The sequence below is a fragment of the Hesperophylax consimilis genome, chromosome 17 (genome assembly GCF_061612785.1).
Source record: "Hesperophylax consimilis isolate HC1 chromosome 17, BYU_Hcon_1.0, whole genome shotgun sequence".
Taxonomy (NCBI): Eukaryota; Metazoa; Arthropoda; class Insecta; order Trichoptera; family Limnephilidae; genus Hesperophylax; species Hesperophylax consimilis.
In genome coordinates, this window is record NC_142852.1 from 21,913,277 (window position 1) to 21,933,655 (window position 20,379).

Here is a 20,379-nt window from a genome sequence, read left to right on the forward strand (position 1 = left end):
CTGTGGCAGGACAACGTCTTATATTATAGAATGCTTTCCTAATAGTTGAGTGAAATTCTAACTGGTTTTTAATCTTAACACATTGTAGTCGGGCGCTTCAAATAATAGACTCTATCATAGGCTATGAATAGCCTATAGCGGATGTTTTTCACGAATAGCGCAAAAATATATCGCTTCAGCTAAATCTTCACCAGAATGGGCAGACAAATTATCGGCGAATATTTCCTCATGACTTTCGTTATTATCTGAAGACATTTTTGAAGGGTAAACGAAAATATCAATTAAATAAATTCCACTAAAAAAACACGTCTGTTTTGTAACTCTGTATATCATAACTAAAGCACGTGTATATTAGCGCCACTAATAACGAGTGCCGGGAAAAGTCATTCAGGAAATGATTATTGTAATAACATCCTCGGGATTATCTCATAAAAGTAAAGGTCCAATGAATTTATAACACGTCATAAGAATATAATAGGAACTCATATTCCCAGTACAACTAACAAACAATCTTTGAAATTAAGTTTTTAGATTCTCACGGCCAAAAGCATTTTTATTGTTTGTTTTTGGGGTGTTATGCCGTGTTGCGCTAACTCCTTCATTAGCTGACGTTTCGGACAGCGTTGCAGTGTCCATCATCAGGGCAGATCCGGCAGATCAGGGCACATCTTCGGATCTACCGGATCTGCCCTGATGATGGACACTGCAACGCTGTCCGAAACGTCGGCTAATGAAGGAGTTAGCGCAACACGGCATAACACCCCAAAAACAAACAATAAAAATCTTTGAAATTTAACACGATAAAATTGCCTAATTATTGCAAGAGTATGTGTGTACATAAGAGAAACAACGGCTTATCTTTTTTTGTTATATGTGTGTGTAGTTTGTAATGTCTTCAAGCGTTTAGATTAAATAGTCACGGGAATTAATAATAATAATTTTCCTTCCTCGCCTTTGAAGTGGAGCCGGCGTAAAGAGTATTTTTACCCGTCCCGCCGATAAGCACCAGTCGGCCGCGCGGGTAAAAATACCATTCCCGCTCATAGTGTGTTAATATCATAGACATATGAATATTAGTAGACCTGCCCTAAGTGATTAAAAGCGTATTATCCCCACTCCCCATACCGGTTCCATTGGAGCCGGCTGTGCTCGCGTATGGCCTCAAGTGAAATTTGAAAACGTGACGTCATCATTCTTGTGCGAACTATGGTCGAGGCATCATCGGTTCATTTTACGAAATAACACGGCAAAATGTTGACTTGTGATATGAAAACTTGTAAAAATAGATGTGAAAAAGAGAATAAACCCAATTGTCGTATTACATTCCATATATAAGCATTATTTTACTTTATTTTAAGCATATTCACATCGTATAATATGAATCAGTTGTTACTATCACATCGAGAAACGTTTGGACGCGAAACACAAAGCTGGTTGGTTGCTGGGAAGTAAATTATGAACATTTATAAAAGTGTCTTAAGTAAATACTTAAACGAAATATTCGACTCTGAAAATAGAACCGAATTTTTTTGCCGAATTTGGACTTCGCAAATTTGTTCATAACGTGGCGAGTAATTTGCGCTCCCATGTAAAAATGTCTATTCATTCAAAAGCAGATTTTACTTTTAAGAAGTAAATGGTGATATTATAATGCGAGATGACTATTTACTGTCAGATTGATTTATTGACGAATCACAGTCAGCTTCACCCCCTTCGTTCTTCAACAGTTGATTTTACCCCTCGCCATTATCTTCTCGTCTATTAATTCCTATGTCTGTGGTTAATATATAAAAATTCAGCCTGTGTATGTTTGTGCTCCCAAAACTCGAACAGTAGTCGACCAATATCGCTGAAAATTTCAAAGTTTGTTCTTATTAGTGCCAGGAGTGTTTAGAGATATTTGAATGGTAAAAAAGTCGGGGACACAATATCTCTGCACCGTAATGAGATAAGGAGTCTAATTACAGTCGATGTAATGTAGTTTTTTAACAGTAACATTGTGGTATACAGTAGTGAATGGTGGAATAAGTCGGAGGCTCCTGAGCATTAGCAGTAGTGAAGCATTGCGGAGTATCCACTAGTATAATATATGAGTCGTGTAATTTCTACACCCGCTATATCAACTTTCATTGATTTGGAGAAAACCGCAAAAAACTGTCACATCTCTAGCGTACATAAGTAATTGCATTACAATTTTTTATATAATGAATTGGAGTAATAAAATTTTGAAAGGCATTTATTTTTCTATATATGTCTAGCAATAATTAAGTAATTTCGATAAATAAAATGGATTAAGCGGATTTTGATACTCACTTCGTGATATAGAGGCTTTTAAAAGTCAACTGAGCCGACATGGCGGGTTTAGAAACACACGCGTAGATGATTTTGACACACGAGCGTGGCGTCAGGGCGGCGGCCATATTGTATTTTGGCAAAATAACTGCTTGTGATTGGTTGAATCCGATAAAGCGCGTTTTGATAGTAACTTTCTGTATGATATAGCGGATTTGGTTTCTCACTCGCAGTTTTAACATGGTTTTTGGTCGTGATAAGGAGGGTTTTGAAACTCAATTTTAGGCTCCTCTTGTTGCTCGCAAAAATGTGAACAAGATGTCATACTCAGATCATTTTGTCAAAAAATCGGATATAGCGGGTATAGAAATTATAGGATTCATATCTTATTTTAAATGAGTAAATTGTGAATTAATAAAATAAAGCGTTGGGATTTGAACCCGCGAACTCTGGCTTACTAGTCGAGAGCCTTCCCGGCACTGGGAGGAATGGGAAAGGACACCCGGAACGAGCAATCCAAAGTACTCGTAAACGTACCAGACGCAAGGCGAATCAGACAACTACTCGATATGGACAGAAACTCACCGAGAGAACTGGTAGGACTACTAACGGACACTGCCATCTCAGGAGACACATGCAGATATTGGGAGTGGAAAACATCAATAGTTGCAGGAAATGTGAAGAGGATGAAGAGACTCTAATGCACCTTTGGTGCCAATGTCCTGCCCTGTTGGGAACTAGGCGCAGATACCTGGGAAGACACACTGTAGAACCAGAAGACATAGCCACATATCCAATGACAACCCTGGGGAACTTTATTAAAGGGACCGGGTTACTGTTAAAGGATTGAGGTAAAATAAATGGGCCTTTTGGCCTAAGTGCTCACGGGAACCTTACGTCAACCGTTTCCTATATTGAAAAAAATAAAGAATAATAACCCAACTTTATTTAACCCAGTTTTAATCTGTACAGAACTTGAAAACGAACAATGTAATTAGATGAAAGTTCAAATTCTGTGAAAAAACTGGTCCTTATTCCTTGCATAGATCTAAAACTGTCGAACGAAAGACACGGTAAGTGTCATACTTTTTTGTGCTATCTCTAACCGAATGAGTACCGAAAAACAGTGTTGCCAAGTTAGCATATTATATGCTAAATTTGGCATAATTACTCCATGTTTAGCATAACTATTATGCTTTTATCATATAGCATATTTATTTGGCTTATTTTTACAGAAACATGAAAATAATAAAAACCAATTTTTTAACTAACAAAAATGATATCGATTGAAAAACTGGTGTCTCAATGGAGAAACATAGTTCACATTAAATGGGAATCCTTGACTTCCACTGTAGAGTTTTGGAATGAAGTCATGCAATATAAAGATGCAGCTAATAATAACCCCTTCGGTGATTTATGTCAGTTTGCAATGTCTATTTTAACATTGCCGCATTCAAATGCGGATATTGAACGTGTATTTAGCCAAATGAGTCTGGTCAAAACAAAACTCCGAAATCGTTTGGCGGTGAGAACCCTGAATGCCATTTTGTACGTGAGATTTGGCCTAAAGAGAGCAGGAAAGTGCTGTTATTCTTACACTGTTCCTGACGAAGTACTACGCTGCAAGAAAGTTATGACTCCGTCTCTCAGCCTTCCACATCAGCTGCTGTTAATGAATAGAAGATGAAGATATTGATATTTTATTTCACTGATTTTATTTCTAAATTAAATTTATGTTAGCTTTTTTTGGCATTTTTTAAAGTAATTTAGCATTTTTCTGGTATATTTTTCCCATCACTCTATTTCTCAACAAATACTAAGTTAAATTTATGTTGGCTTTTTTTTTTGGCATTTCTTAAAAGAATTTAGCATATTTCTGGCATATTTTTCCCATCACTCTAGCATATTTTGAAGTAGTTGAGTTGGCAACGCTGCCGAAAAACCTTCGATTACGATGAAAATGTATTTCTTTAACACGACAAATACTCGTAAAAGCCAAGGAATTACTTTTCATTCGTAAAAACACACAAATTACCTAATATTATAATTATTAATTTATTTCGATTGTTTCCTGAAGATTTTTAATGCCATTAGAGAAAATATGATATCAAACTTAAGTACAAAATGGACAACCTGCTTGCGATAGATCGTCTCATACAGCATTACTTATTTGTCTTAGTGTAAGCGAGTAAGAGTATCTTGTCATTTCGATCACTCCTGTCATGTAGAATGTAGTATTCGATGCAACTTTTAAATACGAAAACGCTGCCTGATCATATATCTATTTCGTTCATATATTCATATTCTTTAGATGTCTATCTTTGTCATGCATGAATAATATTTAAATAATAATTTAATGTTTCTTACTTGCTAAATTCTCCTTTAATTTTGTGAATAATCTAGATATATTGTTATGTCATTTGAACACTGTCTCAATTATACTCTTCTATTCAGACCCTTGACGAGAACCGATTCTTAGTATTTGATTGACTCGATCATGCCATATTGCCGTGAAGTCTTCTCCTTCTTTTACCATTCAATTTTGCATCATTATTGTCCTTATCTACGCATAAATTAGTTAGTTTCGATTATGTTAAATTATTTTTGTTCAATTTTCTGTTTTGTCTTCATAAATGTGTTTAAATCATATACATCCAAATTGATAGAACAATAGGGGAACAAACCAAGTGCGCGGAAGCGACTGTAATTCGTCAATAAATGAATCTGACAGAATACAGGCAACTCGCTTTGTAATATCAACATTTAATCTGTGAAAATTAAATGTGCTTATGTCATTTTTACAATGTAACACAAATTGCGGGCTGCGTAAAGCGCTTTAAAAAAATCCCAGGATTGTTTCCAAAATTTAATATAAACAATGTGTTATAATTTACCCACCTCACTCATTTTTAGCGTCGCAATCCGATTTGTAGGCAGTTCAGTTAAAAACGAATTTTCAGGTCCTGCGCAGAAAAGTCCCACAGTGGACTAACTACTCTGCAAACCGTTGCCTTACTTCAGCAAACTTTACTTTTCTGCGCAGGATCTGGTTATTTTAATATGCAATCTCTTCGGTGGTCAAAGTATTAAATGTCGTAGTTTTGTCAAAGCATTCTTGAATCCTACTGGTCCAAAAACATGGTCATGTGATTTGCTTGTAGCTGGTCGAAATGATATTCAGATTTCACGTTAGGACAAGTCCATCAATTTAAATATAGTGTTTTATTGCTGGAGGTAGACATTCTTAAAGTTTCTGTGTCTGTTGTTCCGATATCTAACTTGCGACTGATTTCAGATGGACATGTCAGGACTGTTGCTATGCTACAGATGCCGCCGTACAATAAGTCAAATATCCCAGTTCAGAGCCATGTGTTTACAAGCACAGAAGGTTTTGGAGGAGGGTTCCACTTTGCGTTCAGATAATCAGGTATTTTTGGCATCAATATGTACATCTGAGGGTGGGATTTGGTCTTCAATCTTCTCAACATGCCTTCCGTTGATATGCTTGGTGTAATACTAAGTGACCAGCTCAGGCAAGGGAGCTCCATCGGAGTCAGCATCAAGTTAGTCTCTTGGAAGCTGGGCGTACCATACAGGGACACAGATACTGCAGATAGTATATAACTGTTGACCCTGTACAAACCCCAATTGCACCCATTTGGTATCCACGTCTGTTATGGAGCCCTCATTAATATTATCGTGCAAAAATGGGCGGTCGGTTTTCATAGATTTATAACAAAAGGATTGTAATCTTTACAGCGCAAGAGTCAGGTGTGAATGCTGTCTTTGTTATACTGGTATTTCAATTGAAGAGGCACCGTTGCATTGTCTGGAAACATGCCGATTTGCCAGCTTCTGTGTTTCCTCCTTCCTGTGGATAGGGATGTTGGGTGGATGGTCTTTTTGAGGAGAGGAAGAAGTGAACTTGGCTCTTGAAGATACCCACATTGTAGGAGAGAGGAAACACAGAGGCTGGCAGATATTCCACAACCGAGCTGTTAAACTCAAGAACTCGTGACAAATGCCAACCACAGATAAACTGTGCACCGGTGCGGAGGAGATTAATGAAACTAGTTTTTTGGTGCATCTTACATTGAAATACCGGCAGAATAAAGACAGCATTCCCATCTCACGCCTATGCTATAAATAATGCGTTCCGTTAACTGACACAATCACCAGGAACAAGATTACATGGAGATGAATGATGGACTCGCCGAATGTTACAGCGGTGCTGCCAAGGTCTGTTATCTATGTGAGGATAATTGTGTCACCACCAAGGATTGTTGCTGCAGAGTCTCCATCCTCTATCTTCGTCGAACGTCACAGTGGTGCTGCCAAAGTCTGGTATCCGTGAGAGGATATTGTGTCAGCGCTTTATAAGCAGCAGACACATACCTGGACGGATGACGAACCTCGTGCTGGCACTTTTGGTGGATGCGGTGGACTCAGCTGCAGCAGCTGGTCCAGTTTCTTCACCACCTAAGATTCTTGCTGCAGAGTCTCCATCTTCTATCTTCGTCGAACGTCACAGCGGTGCTGCCAAGGTCTGTTATCTATGTGAGGATAATTGTGTCACCACCAAGGATTGTTGCTGCAGAGTCTCCATCCTCTATCTTCGTCGAACGTCACAGTGGTGCTGCCAAAGTCTGGTATCCGTGAGAGGATATTGTGTCAGCGCTTTATAAGCAGCAGACACATACCTGGACGGATGACGAACCTCGTGCTGGCACTTTTGGTGGATGCGGTGGACTCAGCTGCAGCAGCTGGTCCAGTTTCTTCACCACCTAAGATTCTTGCTGCAGAGTCTCCATCTTCTATCTTCGTCGAACGTCACAGCGGTGCTGCCAAGGTCTGTTATCTATGTGAGGATAATTGTGTCACCACCAAGGATTGTTGCTGCAGAGTCTCCATCCTCTATCTTCGTCGAACGTCACAGTGGTGCTGCCAAAGTCTGGTATCCGTGAGAGGATATTGTGTCAGCGCTTTATAAGCAGCAGACACATACCTGGACGGATGACGAACCTCGTGCTGGCACTTTTGGTGGATGCGGTGGACTCAGCTGCAGCAGCTGGTCCAGTTTCTTCACCACCTAAGATTCTTGCTGCAGAGTCTCCATCTTCTATCTTCGTCGAACGTCACAGCGGTGCTGCCAAGGTCTGTTATCTATGTGAGGATAATTGTGTCACCACCAAGGATTGTTGCTGCAGAGTCTCCATCCTCTATCTTCGTCGAACGTCACAGTGGTGCTGCCAAAGTCTGGTATCCGTGAGAGGATATTGTGTCAGCGCTTTATAAGCAGCAGACACATACCTGGACGGATGACGAACCTCGTGCTGGCACTTTTGGTGGATGCGGTGGACTCAGCTGCAGCAGCTGGTCCAGTTTCTTCACCACCTAAGATTCTTGCTGCAGAGTCTCCATCTTCTATCTTCGTCGAACGTCACAGCGGTGCTGCCAAGGTCTGTTATCTATGTGAGGATAATTGTGTCACCACCAAGGATTGTTGCTGCAGAGTCTCCATCCTCTATCTTCGTCGAACGTCACAGTGGTGCTGCCAAAGTCTGGTATCCGTGAGAGGATATTGTGTCAGCGCTTTATAAGCAGCAGACACATACCTGGACGGATGACGAACCTCGTGCTGGCACTTTTGGTGGATGCGGTGGACTCAGCTGCAGCAGCTGGTCCAGTTTCTTCACCACCTAAGATTCTTGCTGCAGAGTCTCCATCTTCTATCTTCGTCGAACGTCACAGCGGTGCTGCCAAGGTCTGTTATCGATGTGAGGATAATTGTGTCACCACCAAGGATTGTTGCTGCAGAGTCTCCATCCTCTATCTTCGTCGAACGTCACAGTGGTGCTGCCAAAGTCTGGTATCTGTGAGAGGATATTGTGTCAGCGCTTTATTAGCAGCAGACACATACCTGGACGGATGACGAACCTCGTGCTGGCACTTTTGGTGGATGCGGTGGACTCAGCTGCAGCAGCTGGTCCAGTTTCTTCACCACCTAAGATTTTTGCTGCAGAGTCTCCATCTTCTATCTTCGTCGAACGTCACAGCAGTGCTGCCAAGGTCTGTTATATATGTGAGGATATTGTGTCAGCGCTTTATAAGCAGCAGATACATACCTGGACGGATGACGAACCTCGTGCTGGCACTTTTGGTGGATGCGGTGGACTCAGCTGCAGCAGCTGGTCCAGTTTCTTCACCACCTAAGATTCTTGCTGCAGAGTCTCCATCTTCTATCTTCGTCGAACGTCACAGCGGTGCTGCCAAGGTCTGTTATCTATGTGAGGATAATTGTGTCACCACCAAGGATTGTTGCTGCAGAGTCTCCATCCTCTATCTTCGTCGAACGTCACAGTGGTGCTGCCAAAGTCTGGTATCTGTGAGAGGATATTGTGTCAGCGCTTTATTAGCAGCAGACACATACCTGGACGGATGACGAACCTCGTGCTGGCACTTTTGGTGGATGCGGTGGACTCAGCTGCAGCAGTTGGTCCAGTTTCTTCACCACCTAAGATTTTTGCTGCAGAGTCTCCATCTTCTATCTTCGTCGAACGTCACAGCAGTGCTGCCAAGGTCTGTTATATATGTGAGGATATTGTGTCAGCGCTTTATAAGCAGCAGATACATACCTGGACGGATGACGAACCTCGTGCTGGCACTTTTGGTGGACAAGGTAGACTCTCTCGCTGCTCAGCTGGTCTAGTTTCTTCACCACCTAGGATTCTTGCTGCAGAGTCTCCATCTTCTATCTTCGTCTAACGTCACAGTGGTGCTGCCAAAGTCTGGTATCTGTGAGAGGATATTGTGTCAGCGCTTTATAAGCAGCAGATACATACCTGGACGGATGACGAACCTCGTGCTGGCACTTTTGGTGGACAAGGTAGACTCTCTCGCTGCTCAGCTGGTCTAGTTTCTTCACCACCTAGGATTCTTGCTGCAGAGTCTCCATCTTCTATCTTCGTCTAACGTCACAGTGGTGCTGCCAAAGTCTGGTATCTGTGAGAGGATATTGTGTAGGCGCTTTATTAGCAGCAGACACATACCTGGACGGATGACGAACCACGTGCTGGCACTGTTGGTGCACTCTCTCGCTGCAGCAGCTGGTCCAGTTTCTTCACCACCTAGGATTCTTGCTGCAGAGTCTCCATCTTCTATCTTTGTGTCACCTGTTCCTATACTTCATCACCTGTTCCTGTACTTCATTTTATTTAACTTAATTTTTTAATGCCTGCAACTGTAAAGCGCCCCTGAGGTGATATCTCACAAAAGCGGCGCTATACAAATTGTCCAATAAATAAATAAATAATAGGAGACCTATCAAACAGAACGCATATTTCTGCACAGTTGAGTATTTTAGAGGTGGCCGCCAAATTCAACAATTTCGCGCACTTGCGATTTGTGCAGGGTCTGCACTCATGCAGTTGATTGGGAAAGGGAAGAAGAAAAATTAACATTGATTACAATTACTTTTTTACAGATGGCGTATATCAAAACAGAACGAAGAAAATTACACAAATGCAATGAATTAACTTTTTCAAATATTCTCTGCTTGGATATACAAACCAAAGAACACGATAGCGATGTAAATATTATTTCAATTCCGAGAAATTCAAATATCGAAATGAACTATACAGAAAATAATACAGACAAAGAAATTATAAAATATGAATCGACGGATATTTTAAAATTTGAATCTGACGTAAAAGAGTTCCGGAATATTGAATTTGAAATGGAAACAAACGATTCTAATGATTATTCTAATCATGTTGACGACTACCCAGGATTAATTTTGGATTACCCAGTTGAAGAAAAAGCACGTAGAAAAAATAAAGTTGGACGGAGAAAACATTCGGTTAAAAATGAAATGATTGAAAAAAAAAAGCAAATTGTAACACAAAGTAAATGTGAGAAAAAAGGTACGTCTGTTATATTAATTTTTGTTTTATTTTATTTCATCCTAGCGCAGACCCGTGCAAAATCACAGAATATTATAATGAATGTAATAATAATAATATATATAGCGGACGGACCGCCAAACATCTCGGTCTTGACACACTCCTCTCCTCATTCACATTCATACATCATCTGTTATTCCGACTCTTGACATGGTCCGACAATATGTTTCACTTGATCATGCCATGTCCTCCTCTCATTATATATTCTCCTTACACTCCTTTCTTGATAATTTGTTCTACATGCCCAAACCATCTAAGAGTCCCTTTCTTATTCTTACTCATTTCGCTTACATCAGCCTTGCATTCTTTGCAAATCTCCACATTTCTCACACGATCATACATGGTTTTACCACACACACGCCTCAGAGATCTCATTTCTACATCATTCAATCTGCTTTCATCCTTCCTCTGCCAGTTCTATGCCTTACTGCCATACATCAGGGTAGGTACCAGCACTCCATTGTGGACTGCTAGCTTCGCTTCTTTGGATAATTTTTTGTTAGCGCTAACCGCGTTCAGTCCTCCATTAATGGAGTTACCTGCATTTACCCATCTTTCAATATCTCTATCAGCCGTGTACCGTCTCTAAGACACGTTATTTTCATACTAATCGAACAATCGTTGCACTTTAACGGGCCGCTAAAGTATGTCAACTGTAAACCACGCACATTGTCTCAGTTACGTATCCATTATCGTAGTTCATTTAAGTTAGATAATGTTACGCATTACGCAGAAATATTTCACATTATTTTCTTGTACATGCACGAACAACCGAGATTAGTATGTTGATTGTATTAACCTCTGCCTTACTGTGCTAAAAAAATCCACGCGTTCCGGTGCTGAATAGTTAATACACATCTCAAAATAAGCGATTTAATATCGGAAAAATATAAATATTCATAGCTAATCGCTTATGTTTATTATATTTTATATCAAAAGTGGTAATAATTGTAATTTAATTGATGAAAACATGAAAAATATTGGCAGATGCTAAACAAACGTGCGAGGAGTCCACATCTAACGTCGGCCCGCGACCAACTGGCTGCAGGTGCTGGATGGATAGGCCATGGACGCTGGACCCACACACACAGCTATGCGGTCGTAGGTATCGATCCAGCATAGCGAACTAAAGCGGGACATCAATAGCGTGTCATTTCCTCGCACACTCTTCACGTGGCAGTGTCACACGGTTGATTGTATTGGTGTATTTGTTCCCGATTTTTAACAAAACACTCTGATTTTTAATTGAATTTGAAAACTATGTAAAATTTTATTTTTTAATTCAATGCATAAATGTATAACGGAGGAATATCTAAAATCTGAACCCAGAATTTATTATATTTATAGAGTTATTAAAGTTATTAGAAGCAATGTGTAGTAAATACACACCACAGATAAGGAAAGGTTTTAAAGACATTGTTGCAAAAATTTTCTCATACACTCTGAATTTTTCCAGGTGAGATATTTAGTCCTACCAAAAGCAAAGATGGAGAGAAATTGATTGAAGACGGTAAAGCTAGCGAGGTCTCTCTCACTCTTACCGAACAGCTGCAGGAAAAGAGGAACAAAGCTATGGAGCATGATTACATCAGCTCCCCCTACAAATGTGACCATTGCACAGTAACTTTTAAATACAAACATGTTCTAGAGAAACACATGAATAAACATAAAGAGGTAAGCCATTTAAATTTTTTTTATTTTATCTATGTAAATAAAAATGGAAAATGTACATTTGTTCAAAATCTTATATCTCCGAAAGTTCTTCAACGATTGCTTTGAAATTTTGACATAATTTCGAATATGCGTATGTTTTTCTATACCGGTAAAAACAGAGTCAAGTTTGCCTCACAGAAGTTGGGCGTACTGTACAGGGCCCACAGATAATTCAGATAGTACACAACTGCCGACACTGTACAAATTGTAAGTACGCCTCACTATTAAACTTGGCAGCCACCTCTGTTCTGGAGTCCCAAAATACCTTAGACTGTGCAAAAACAGGCAGTCTGTTTGATAAATTCCCATATAACAAACGGATTGCAATCTTTAGCGCACAAGCATATGTCGTCCATGTAATTATTGCATAGTCTGTTCAGAATTCTTGCCTTAACAGACTATGCAATAATTACAATAGCGTATTATCCAAGGTTGATATTTTCAGCTGTGAAATTACCAAATACAAGAGGTCCATAAAATAATGTTTCTCTGATGGTTTGTGTTATTTTGGCTATATAATACTTTGGCTATATGTACAAACTGATTAAATGTAAACTGTCAATTTCACGAAAATTAGTAAATAAATATCCTTGATCCCTTTCACACCAGTGTATAGTCGGGAAATACACAAACGTACACCGAACATTTGTACATGGTTGACATGCCACGTAAAAACTGATTGTTTCTTCGACTAGTTCTTGACTTCAGCTCGGCAGTGGAACGATTTCTGGTCTCGGTATTTCCTCCGTCTCTTTAAGACCCATGTTTTCCAAAGATGACATACACCTCGTAGTGGAGTTAATGTAAACAATAAGGGGAATCAGTCTATTTAGAATTGAATCAGTATTTAACATTGAAGCGTTTGTTCTACAGTCGGCCGGTGAGTTTATCTGCCCGGTGTGTCGACTGCGCTTCAAGAAAGGTGACCGCCTGTACGAACACCGCAAGATTCACGCCACACGACTATTGTGCCTCGCCTGCGGGGCGAGCTATTCCAAGCGCTCCAGACTCAGGGAGCACTTAAGGTGGCACGCCGGGGAAACGCTTTCCTGTGGTGACTGCCAGAAGACATTCAGGTTGGTTGTGACGATTAAATAAATTATTTATTTATTATTCATTAATGCCCTTTCGGTCTTATGTATCTGTAAAATAATACATGGATAATAGCATAACTATACACAAAAAAAATAAAAATCAAATGCTAATACTAAGATTAACATCAAATCCAAATAACAACACCTGATTTTGTAAATAAAGCAAAGTTTCAAATATAAAGTAAGTACGTAAATTGCAGTGGCGGTCGGTGACTTTTTGTAGGATGGATGCTGGACATCAAGTGACTCGTACTTACTACGTACTTGATATCAAATATGCACATCTAGACGCTAGCCCACAAACAAGATACATTAGGTACCGTCTAAAATTATCTCCATAAATCCATTAAGGCGATGCCATACGTAGTAATGCAAAATCATGTGTTTTTGGTTTGAAAATTTGGTCGCCTAGAAATGTTTCAGATGCTTTAATTAAATACTGCGAGTAGAATACATCTTGACCTTTGAAATAATCGAGTATTTTTTAGATAAGTCTTTTTATAAGCCCAGAAAAAAATAATGTATAGGCCTATGAAAACTGCTCTAAAGTTCGAAATCTCCTACTTACGAACCCATTTTCGGTTATGATTTTACTGTATAATGTGGCAAATTAAGTTATTTATAAAATGATTGAAAAAAAAATAAATATTTATGCCTGAACATCCACAAAATAAAATAAAAGGCACTTTTTGGCCATGTTTTTTTCTTGCATAAATCAAAACAGGCGGATGGTGTTAATCGGGAATTTAAACCTTATCGCCATATACGTAAGGGTCGTTATTGATAGCGGCTCAATTTAAAATATTACACGACGTAGTGCATCGCCTTAAGCTCCATAAGTCAATATTTCCAGTTTCAAGAATAAGTTTTTTTTTCCGCAAATGGCCGAGACACAAAACTTTTTCGCATTAATGATTCAATTATACAACCACACAATTCACTTTTATCATTTAGAACACGTTGGCGAAGTATTCAAGCTCAAAGCAAACTGTTAAAGCAGCGCGCGCATACAATCCAATGGATTAGTAATAGAGTATACGATTCTGTGCATCATACATATGAGCATTAAAGACCGTTTTTGCACGTTGGATGCTGTCATTAATATCGTATGAAGTTGACGAAGATATTGGCTTGCGGGTGTCAGTACGCATGCGCGGAAAGAACGTACGTTCTAGCATTCTTGAATACGGTTTACAGATCGCTTCCACGTCACAGTGTGTTTTACGGGTTACACAGTATTTGAGAATGTGTGTGTATTTAGACTCGCCCGCGCTGTTTGTATCGTGCCTTTCGTTGTGCGTACACAGAAACACATTAAGGTCGCTGTAGAAATATTAAAATATTTAAATAGCAGTATTGCCTGTTTACGGTTAGAAGTACAAATCTTTTTACGCTAAAATGCAAGGGATGCGGAGCATCCACAGCATGTATGGACGGATCGCGCCTGATATATTCGTATATGCATACAATCATTCATGTTTGTTGCAAACCAGTAAGACTGAAGACAGGAAAATAATTTACTCATAAGGTATATAAAAAATAAATATATATAATAATATACTGATATGTATTATAAAACACAAGTTTAAAAAAAAAGTAGAAAAATAATGTCTGTTGTATATATTGGAAAAAAGTAACTATCACGCCGTTTCTCTGCAGGGGTAGGCAGACAGGACGGACCGCCAAACAACTCGGTCTTGGCACACACTCCTTGCCTCATTCACATTCATACATCGTCTCATACATACTCTTCTATTATTCTGACTCTTGACATGGCCCGACTCGAGTATCTGGTTCACCTGGTCGTGCCATGTCTACCTCGGGTTTCCCCGACAAGTATAATATACATATCAAGTATGTCCGTACGTGCATACAGTCATGCGTGTAAAAAAACAAATAAACTAATGAGTATGTGATTTAAACGTTGGAAAATATACAGAGAAGACTTTTTTTTATGTTAACTACAGGGTTTTCCAATAAGAGGTGTTATTTTGAATAGCCCGCTATTTCGGTAGATGTTACTTTTGAAGCTGTCATTTTTTGACATTTGACAAGTAGAAACTACGTTTTTAATAAAAATGGAACGATACACGGTTCAACAACGCATTGAAATTATTAAAATTCACTTGAGTGAATCAAATGCAAATCATCTTGAGTGATGAGGCCCATTTCCACCTCGGTGGCTTCGTCAACAAGCAAAATTGTCGCATCTAGGGCTCGAAAAACCCAAGAGTTATTGTTGAAAAACCTCTCTATCCTCAACGTGTGACTGTTGGTGCGGTTTATGTTCCGGCGGATTCATTGGACTTTACTTTTTCTAAAATGAGGCTGGAGCAACAGTTACGGTGAATGGATTGCGCTATCGAGAGATGATTAATGATTTTTTATGGCCGGAATTGGATGGTATTGATCTGGACAACGTTTACTTTCAACAAGACGGCGCTACGTGCCATACAAGCAACGAAACCATTGATCTTTTACGATTGAATATCAAAATTACACCTCTTATTAGAAAACCCTGTATGTATTTATACTGAGGTCCTGAAGAAATTTTTATTTAAAAATAGGTGATAGAACTTGTCAACATGAATTTATATTTATTATTAGGGGGATTTAGCACAGTTTAATCAGTAATTTTACAATATCGGATCAATAGGCCTAACTATCCATGATTTTATACCAATTTTCCGAGTACTGTCGCAGTTGCTGGACCGATGTAGATAATGCGAATCGACATATGGTGGCAACACTGACGCAGATGTCTAATTAACATTCCTAAACGTCAGATTGCTATGTGAAAGATAAAAATACTGAGAAATTACATTGGCAGTGCTTTTTGACACTAAGATGTGAGTTATTTAGTTAATGAGATATTTTTATTTTATTTACCGTCTGGAGCCAGTGAGACTATGGCGTCCCCAAATGGGGTATGTTGGTGGTGACGAGGGGCAGGAGATGAGGAGGATGAAGGTGGGGAAGTACCTGGTTATTCATATCTGGTCACCTAACATGGCCAAAGTCATTTTAAGCAACGTTTCAATTCTGTATGGTGGTCTTGCACTAGGGCGATACTGAAAGTAACTTCCACTCTGGAACGTGCAGCAAATATACTATATGTTATTTTAAATGCATAATTTTTTAATTAACACAAATTAATCCATCAAATTAACTTGCGCATGCCGGAATTTGAACCCGCGACCTCCAGCTTATTAGTCGAGAGCCTTACCCCTCCGAAGCTGTCATAATCTTTAATCAAGGTTCCACAATGTTTCTTCCCAGGTCTCATCTCTCCTGTCCAATCCCCCTTGGTTCCCTGAAGGCCCCATAAAGGATCAGTTGACAGAGGTAGCCTCATCTCTCCTCTCCACTCCTCTTTGATTCCCTAAAGGTTCCACGAGGGGAGAAGGTCTCATTTTTCCTCTCCACTCCTCTTTGGTTCCCCGAAGGCCCCATGGGGTAAGAGTCTACTCCCCGTTAGTTCCCTGAAGGCCCCACGACGAAAGAGTCCACACCCCCTTGGTTCCCTGAGGGCCCCACGAGGGAAGAAGGTCTCATTTCTCCTCTCCACTCTTCCTTAGTTACTTGAAGGCCCCACGAAGGAAGAGGCCTTCGTCTCTCCTCTCCACCCCCCCTTGGTTCCCTAAAGGCCCCACGATGGAAGAGGACTTCGTCTCTCTATCTTTGATCATAACTAACAACTTTTGTTTCTTGTTGAAGTTAGAACGGAATCAACTGGATCTATTTTTAAAATATTAGTCTCACTTGATCACAATACTTCTTCAGGAATTCTCCACTTCTTCTACAATTCACTTCCACGTCATATATTATTCTTAGGGCGGGTTGTTTCGGAGTATTTGAACAATTCATCAAATTTCAACGTTCATTTTCAAGTTCTGTGAAAGATTTTTTCAAGTTCTGTTTTTATTTCAGTTTTGTCAAGCAACTAGCCTATAATGATATAATAACAGAACTTGAATTGGACTTTCACAGATCCCAGAAATGAACGTTGAAATTTGATGAATTGTTGAAATACTCCGAAACAACCCGTCCTTACTTATCCTTTCTTTATTCATGATATGCGCCACATTTTACTACAAACATGTATTTGATTCATTTGATCACGCCATATCTTTCTCGGACTTCAAACATTCATTCCACGTCATAAAGTGTATTAGTTAATATTTGGCATAACTTTTGAATAAAACAGGATCCAAATACAATATTAAGTTTTGTATGAAACAGGCCGTAACTACGTTCCTCTTAATATGTAGTTTTAAATGTAAATTGAATGAGCAACACAACACGATTTCTCTAAATTTAATTTAAATCTTTTATATTTTGTTTTTTTGTTTGTCAGGCATAAATCAACATTAAGGTATCACTTCTCCATACATCACCGCAAGGGGGAGTACCACTGCGATCTCTGCACGGAGGTCTTCCAATACCAGGTGGAACTCGGCAAGCACCAGATGTGAGTACCTTCAAACACATAACCTCACTTTGTAACACGTCGGCGCCATTGTAACAGTGGAACCGCTGTGCGCCATTGTAACAGTGGAAAATTATTAGTTAAACCACGTTTGGCGCCTAGTGTAATGCAATAATCTCACGTACAAATCCACCACTCTGGGGCCTTTGTAACATGATTAGTAAAAGACTATAAGGATTGCTTTGTTATTGAATAAAAGAGGTACGATGATTAATACTGTCCGAATGGTACTGGCTTTCGGAAATTATCTCCTCTATTTTCTTCTGGAAAGGCCCATAGAGCACGAGTCCCATAGACGAAGGCGGTCTTGGATGGAGGTTGTTAAAGGTTGTTTAATTTTGTTTTAATACGGTAGCGGGGCAAAAGTGAACTGCTACAACTTCTCATCTGTACTATAATACATAGAAGTCTTTGACTGGGTTCGATGACTTGTCAACAAACTGCCTTCTCAAACTCGCATTCATTTTGAGGGAGAGTTTGATTCAACTGACGGTTGCTGACGGTTTCACCTCTTCCTCACATTCAATAAATGCTGGCGTCCCACAGGGATCTGTTCTGGCTCCCATCTTGTTTTTGTTGCACATCAATAACCTTTTTTAGTTGTGTGCGTCAATTCATTGTTACGCGGATGACTGTACAGTCCATAATTGCTTTTTGTTTGGTTACTTTGTGAGAGTTTTCTCTTGGGATAACCTAGTCAAATTTAATGTTTCAAAGACCCAATCATCAGAGGTATCGAAATGATAATCTAGTCTCCTTCAAAAGAAGCAATCTTCCCAACATGCCTTCCATTGATATGCTTGGTGTAATAATAATAATAATATTTGGATGGTTTGTATAGTGCCTTTGTGCAAAATCACCTCAAGGGCGCTGTGCAAATATATAATACATTTCTACAACGATTTATCTTATTACTAACTATATTGGAGATAATATACAGTACCATACTTACCTGGTAGGTCTCTTGAGATTAAGATACAGCATTTAGGACATAATTGGAAAATTGGATATAATTGGACTTTCTCTCAGGAATGGTATATTTAATTTAAGGGTATGACAGCTTAACAAGGTAAGTTCTTAGTTTAGACCTGAATTCTGTTGGACTTGTTAGGATACTTAGTTCCGGAAGGAGATGCTTAGGTTCCATCAGTCTGCCTACTGCTGATGATGTTGCTGATCTAAGAGTTGACAGCCTCAGACCAGTGTTTTCCGGGACGCATAGTTCAGAGTGGATTTAAACACCCTCCAGCACAGTTTGTACTGGATTCTTTCAGGGCACTTGAGCCAGTGAAGGTTACGAAGGTGTTCTGAAATGTGCGAATATTTTGAAACCCCGGTTATGAGCCGTGCTGCTGCATTAAACACTGATTGAAATTTGTCAATTTGATATTTTGGAAGGCTGGCATAAATGCCGTTGCAGTAATCGAGACGAGATACTACATAAGAGTTGATAAGTAGTTTTGTTGCTTCTGTGGGAAGATTTCTTCAAACAGACTTGAGTTGTCTAACTGAGTTCTGTAACTGTAAGTGACCAGCTCAGGCACGGGGTCTCCATCCAAGCCAGAGTCAAGTAAGCACAACAGAAGCTGAGCGTACTGTACAGGGAACGCAGATACTGCAGATAGTACACAACTGCTAACCCTGTACAAATCGCAGGTGTTCCTCACTATTGAATTTGGCAGCTACCTCTGGTCTGGGACCCAGAGTTATTTGAAGAAAAACACTGGACTCTGTGATAATCCCATCTTGACAAACAGATTGCAATCTCTAGAGCACAGGCATCAGGTGGGTATGCTATCCTTGTTCTACATCTGAAGATGCTGCGAGGAACGAGTCAGGAAACAAGCCAAACGCGCACCCAAAATTTTTACATGTCGATATTTGTCACACGAGAACGGGTCGTTTCTGTGACTCTTTCTTGAGTTCAACAGTTCGGCTGTGGAACGACTGTGTTTCCTCCCTCCTACAACATGACTACTGAATTTAACATACAAATACCAGGCAATTATAGAGCTTTTTTTTCTGATTTAAACTAGTATAAATAACAGAGGATTATAGTAGTTGTTGGATAATCAAGCAGACATACATTGAGATAGTAATAATTTAAAATTAAATTTTAATTTATATTTTCTAACGCAGGCTCCATCTGAAATCATCTCGTTCGCATGCGTGCTCAATTTGTGACAAAACCTTTTGCACTCTTGAGGCCCTCGGAGCGCACTCCGCCACGCACTCAGCCACGGAAGCCACGCAGCACTACTGCGTTGAGTGCGACGCGCACTTCAAGTCGCCAGTCACACTTCAAGTGCACCTCACGCGCTCCGCCAAGCACCGCGACCCCAGCACGCTCAAGTGAGACATTTAACAACAGTTTACATTAAGCCCACACAGAAGGCCCTGAGGAAAATAATTATATTAATGTTATTATATTAATGTTATAATAATGTGATGTTGCCTGGTCAAAAAAAATGGTTTTTCAAAATCTCACATAAACCGTTTTGCTTTGAATGTCAAGTGTGCAAAATTTCATCAATCTCGGAATTAAACCACAGACGCCCGCCATAGACACGTTTAAAAAAATATAAATTGATTAATTTTCTTCATCAGATTCGAGTGTGCATCTTGTCCGCGTCGCCTGCCATCAGCCTCTCAGTTGGCCACACACGTGCGGGAGGTGCATGAGCGTATCACGTGCAACGCATGTGAAACGTGCGGACTCGGATTCAGCTCGTGGCGTCGGCTCTACGTGCACAGGAGGAAGGTTCACCTGGGATACAGGCCGGCTAGAAAGTACCTCTGCCAACTGTGCCACAAGGCTTTTCAGGTGTGT

The 20,379-nt window shown here is 39.8% G+C and overlaps 1 protein-coding gene across 1 annotated transcript; it reads left to right on the plus strand.

Annotated features, from left to right (window-relative positions):
• The first annotated feature begins 11,308 nt into the window (after positions 1 to 11,308).
• Positions 11,309 to 19,905, plus strand: LOC149416230 (zinc finger Y-chromosomal protein 1-like). Its single transcript, XM_089641919.1, has 5 exons — positions 11,309 to 11,354; positions 11,710 to 11,927; positions 12,840 to 13,042; positions 17,418 to 17,531; positions 19,689 to 19,905. Exons 1-5 carry the CDS (start codon positions 11,309 to 11,311, stop codon positions 19,903 to 19,905), a joined length of 798 nt encoding a protein of 265 aa, XP_089498045.1.
• Positions 19,906 to 20,379: the final 474 nt, after the last annotated feature.

What these genes read in the sequence shown, in the direction of transcription:
- LOC149416230 (XM_089641919.1), top strand. Translation starts at nt 11,309, where the DNA reads ATGGATAGGCCATGGACGCTGGACCCACACACACAGCTATGCGGTC. An exon ending in ACACACACAGCTATGCGGTC is followed by an intron (nt 11,355 to 11,709) that starts GTAGGTATCGAT and finishes GAATTTTTCCAG; the next exon opens with GTGAGATATTTAGTCCTACC. An exon ending in ACATGAATAAACATAAAGAG is followed by an intron (nt 11,928 to 12,839) that starts GTAAGCCATTTA and finishes TTTGTTCTACAG; the next exon opens with TCGGCCGGTGAGTTTATCTG.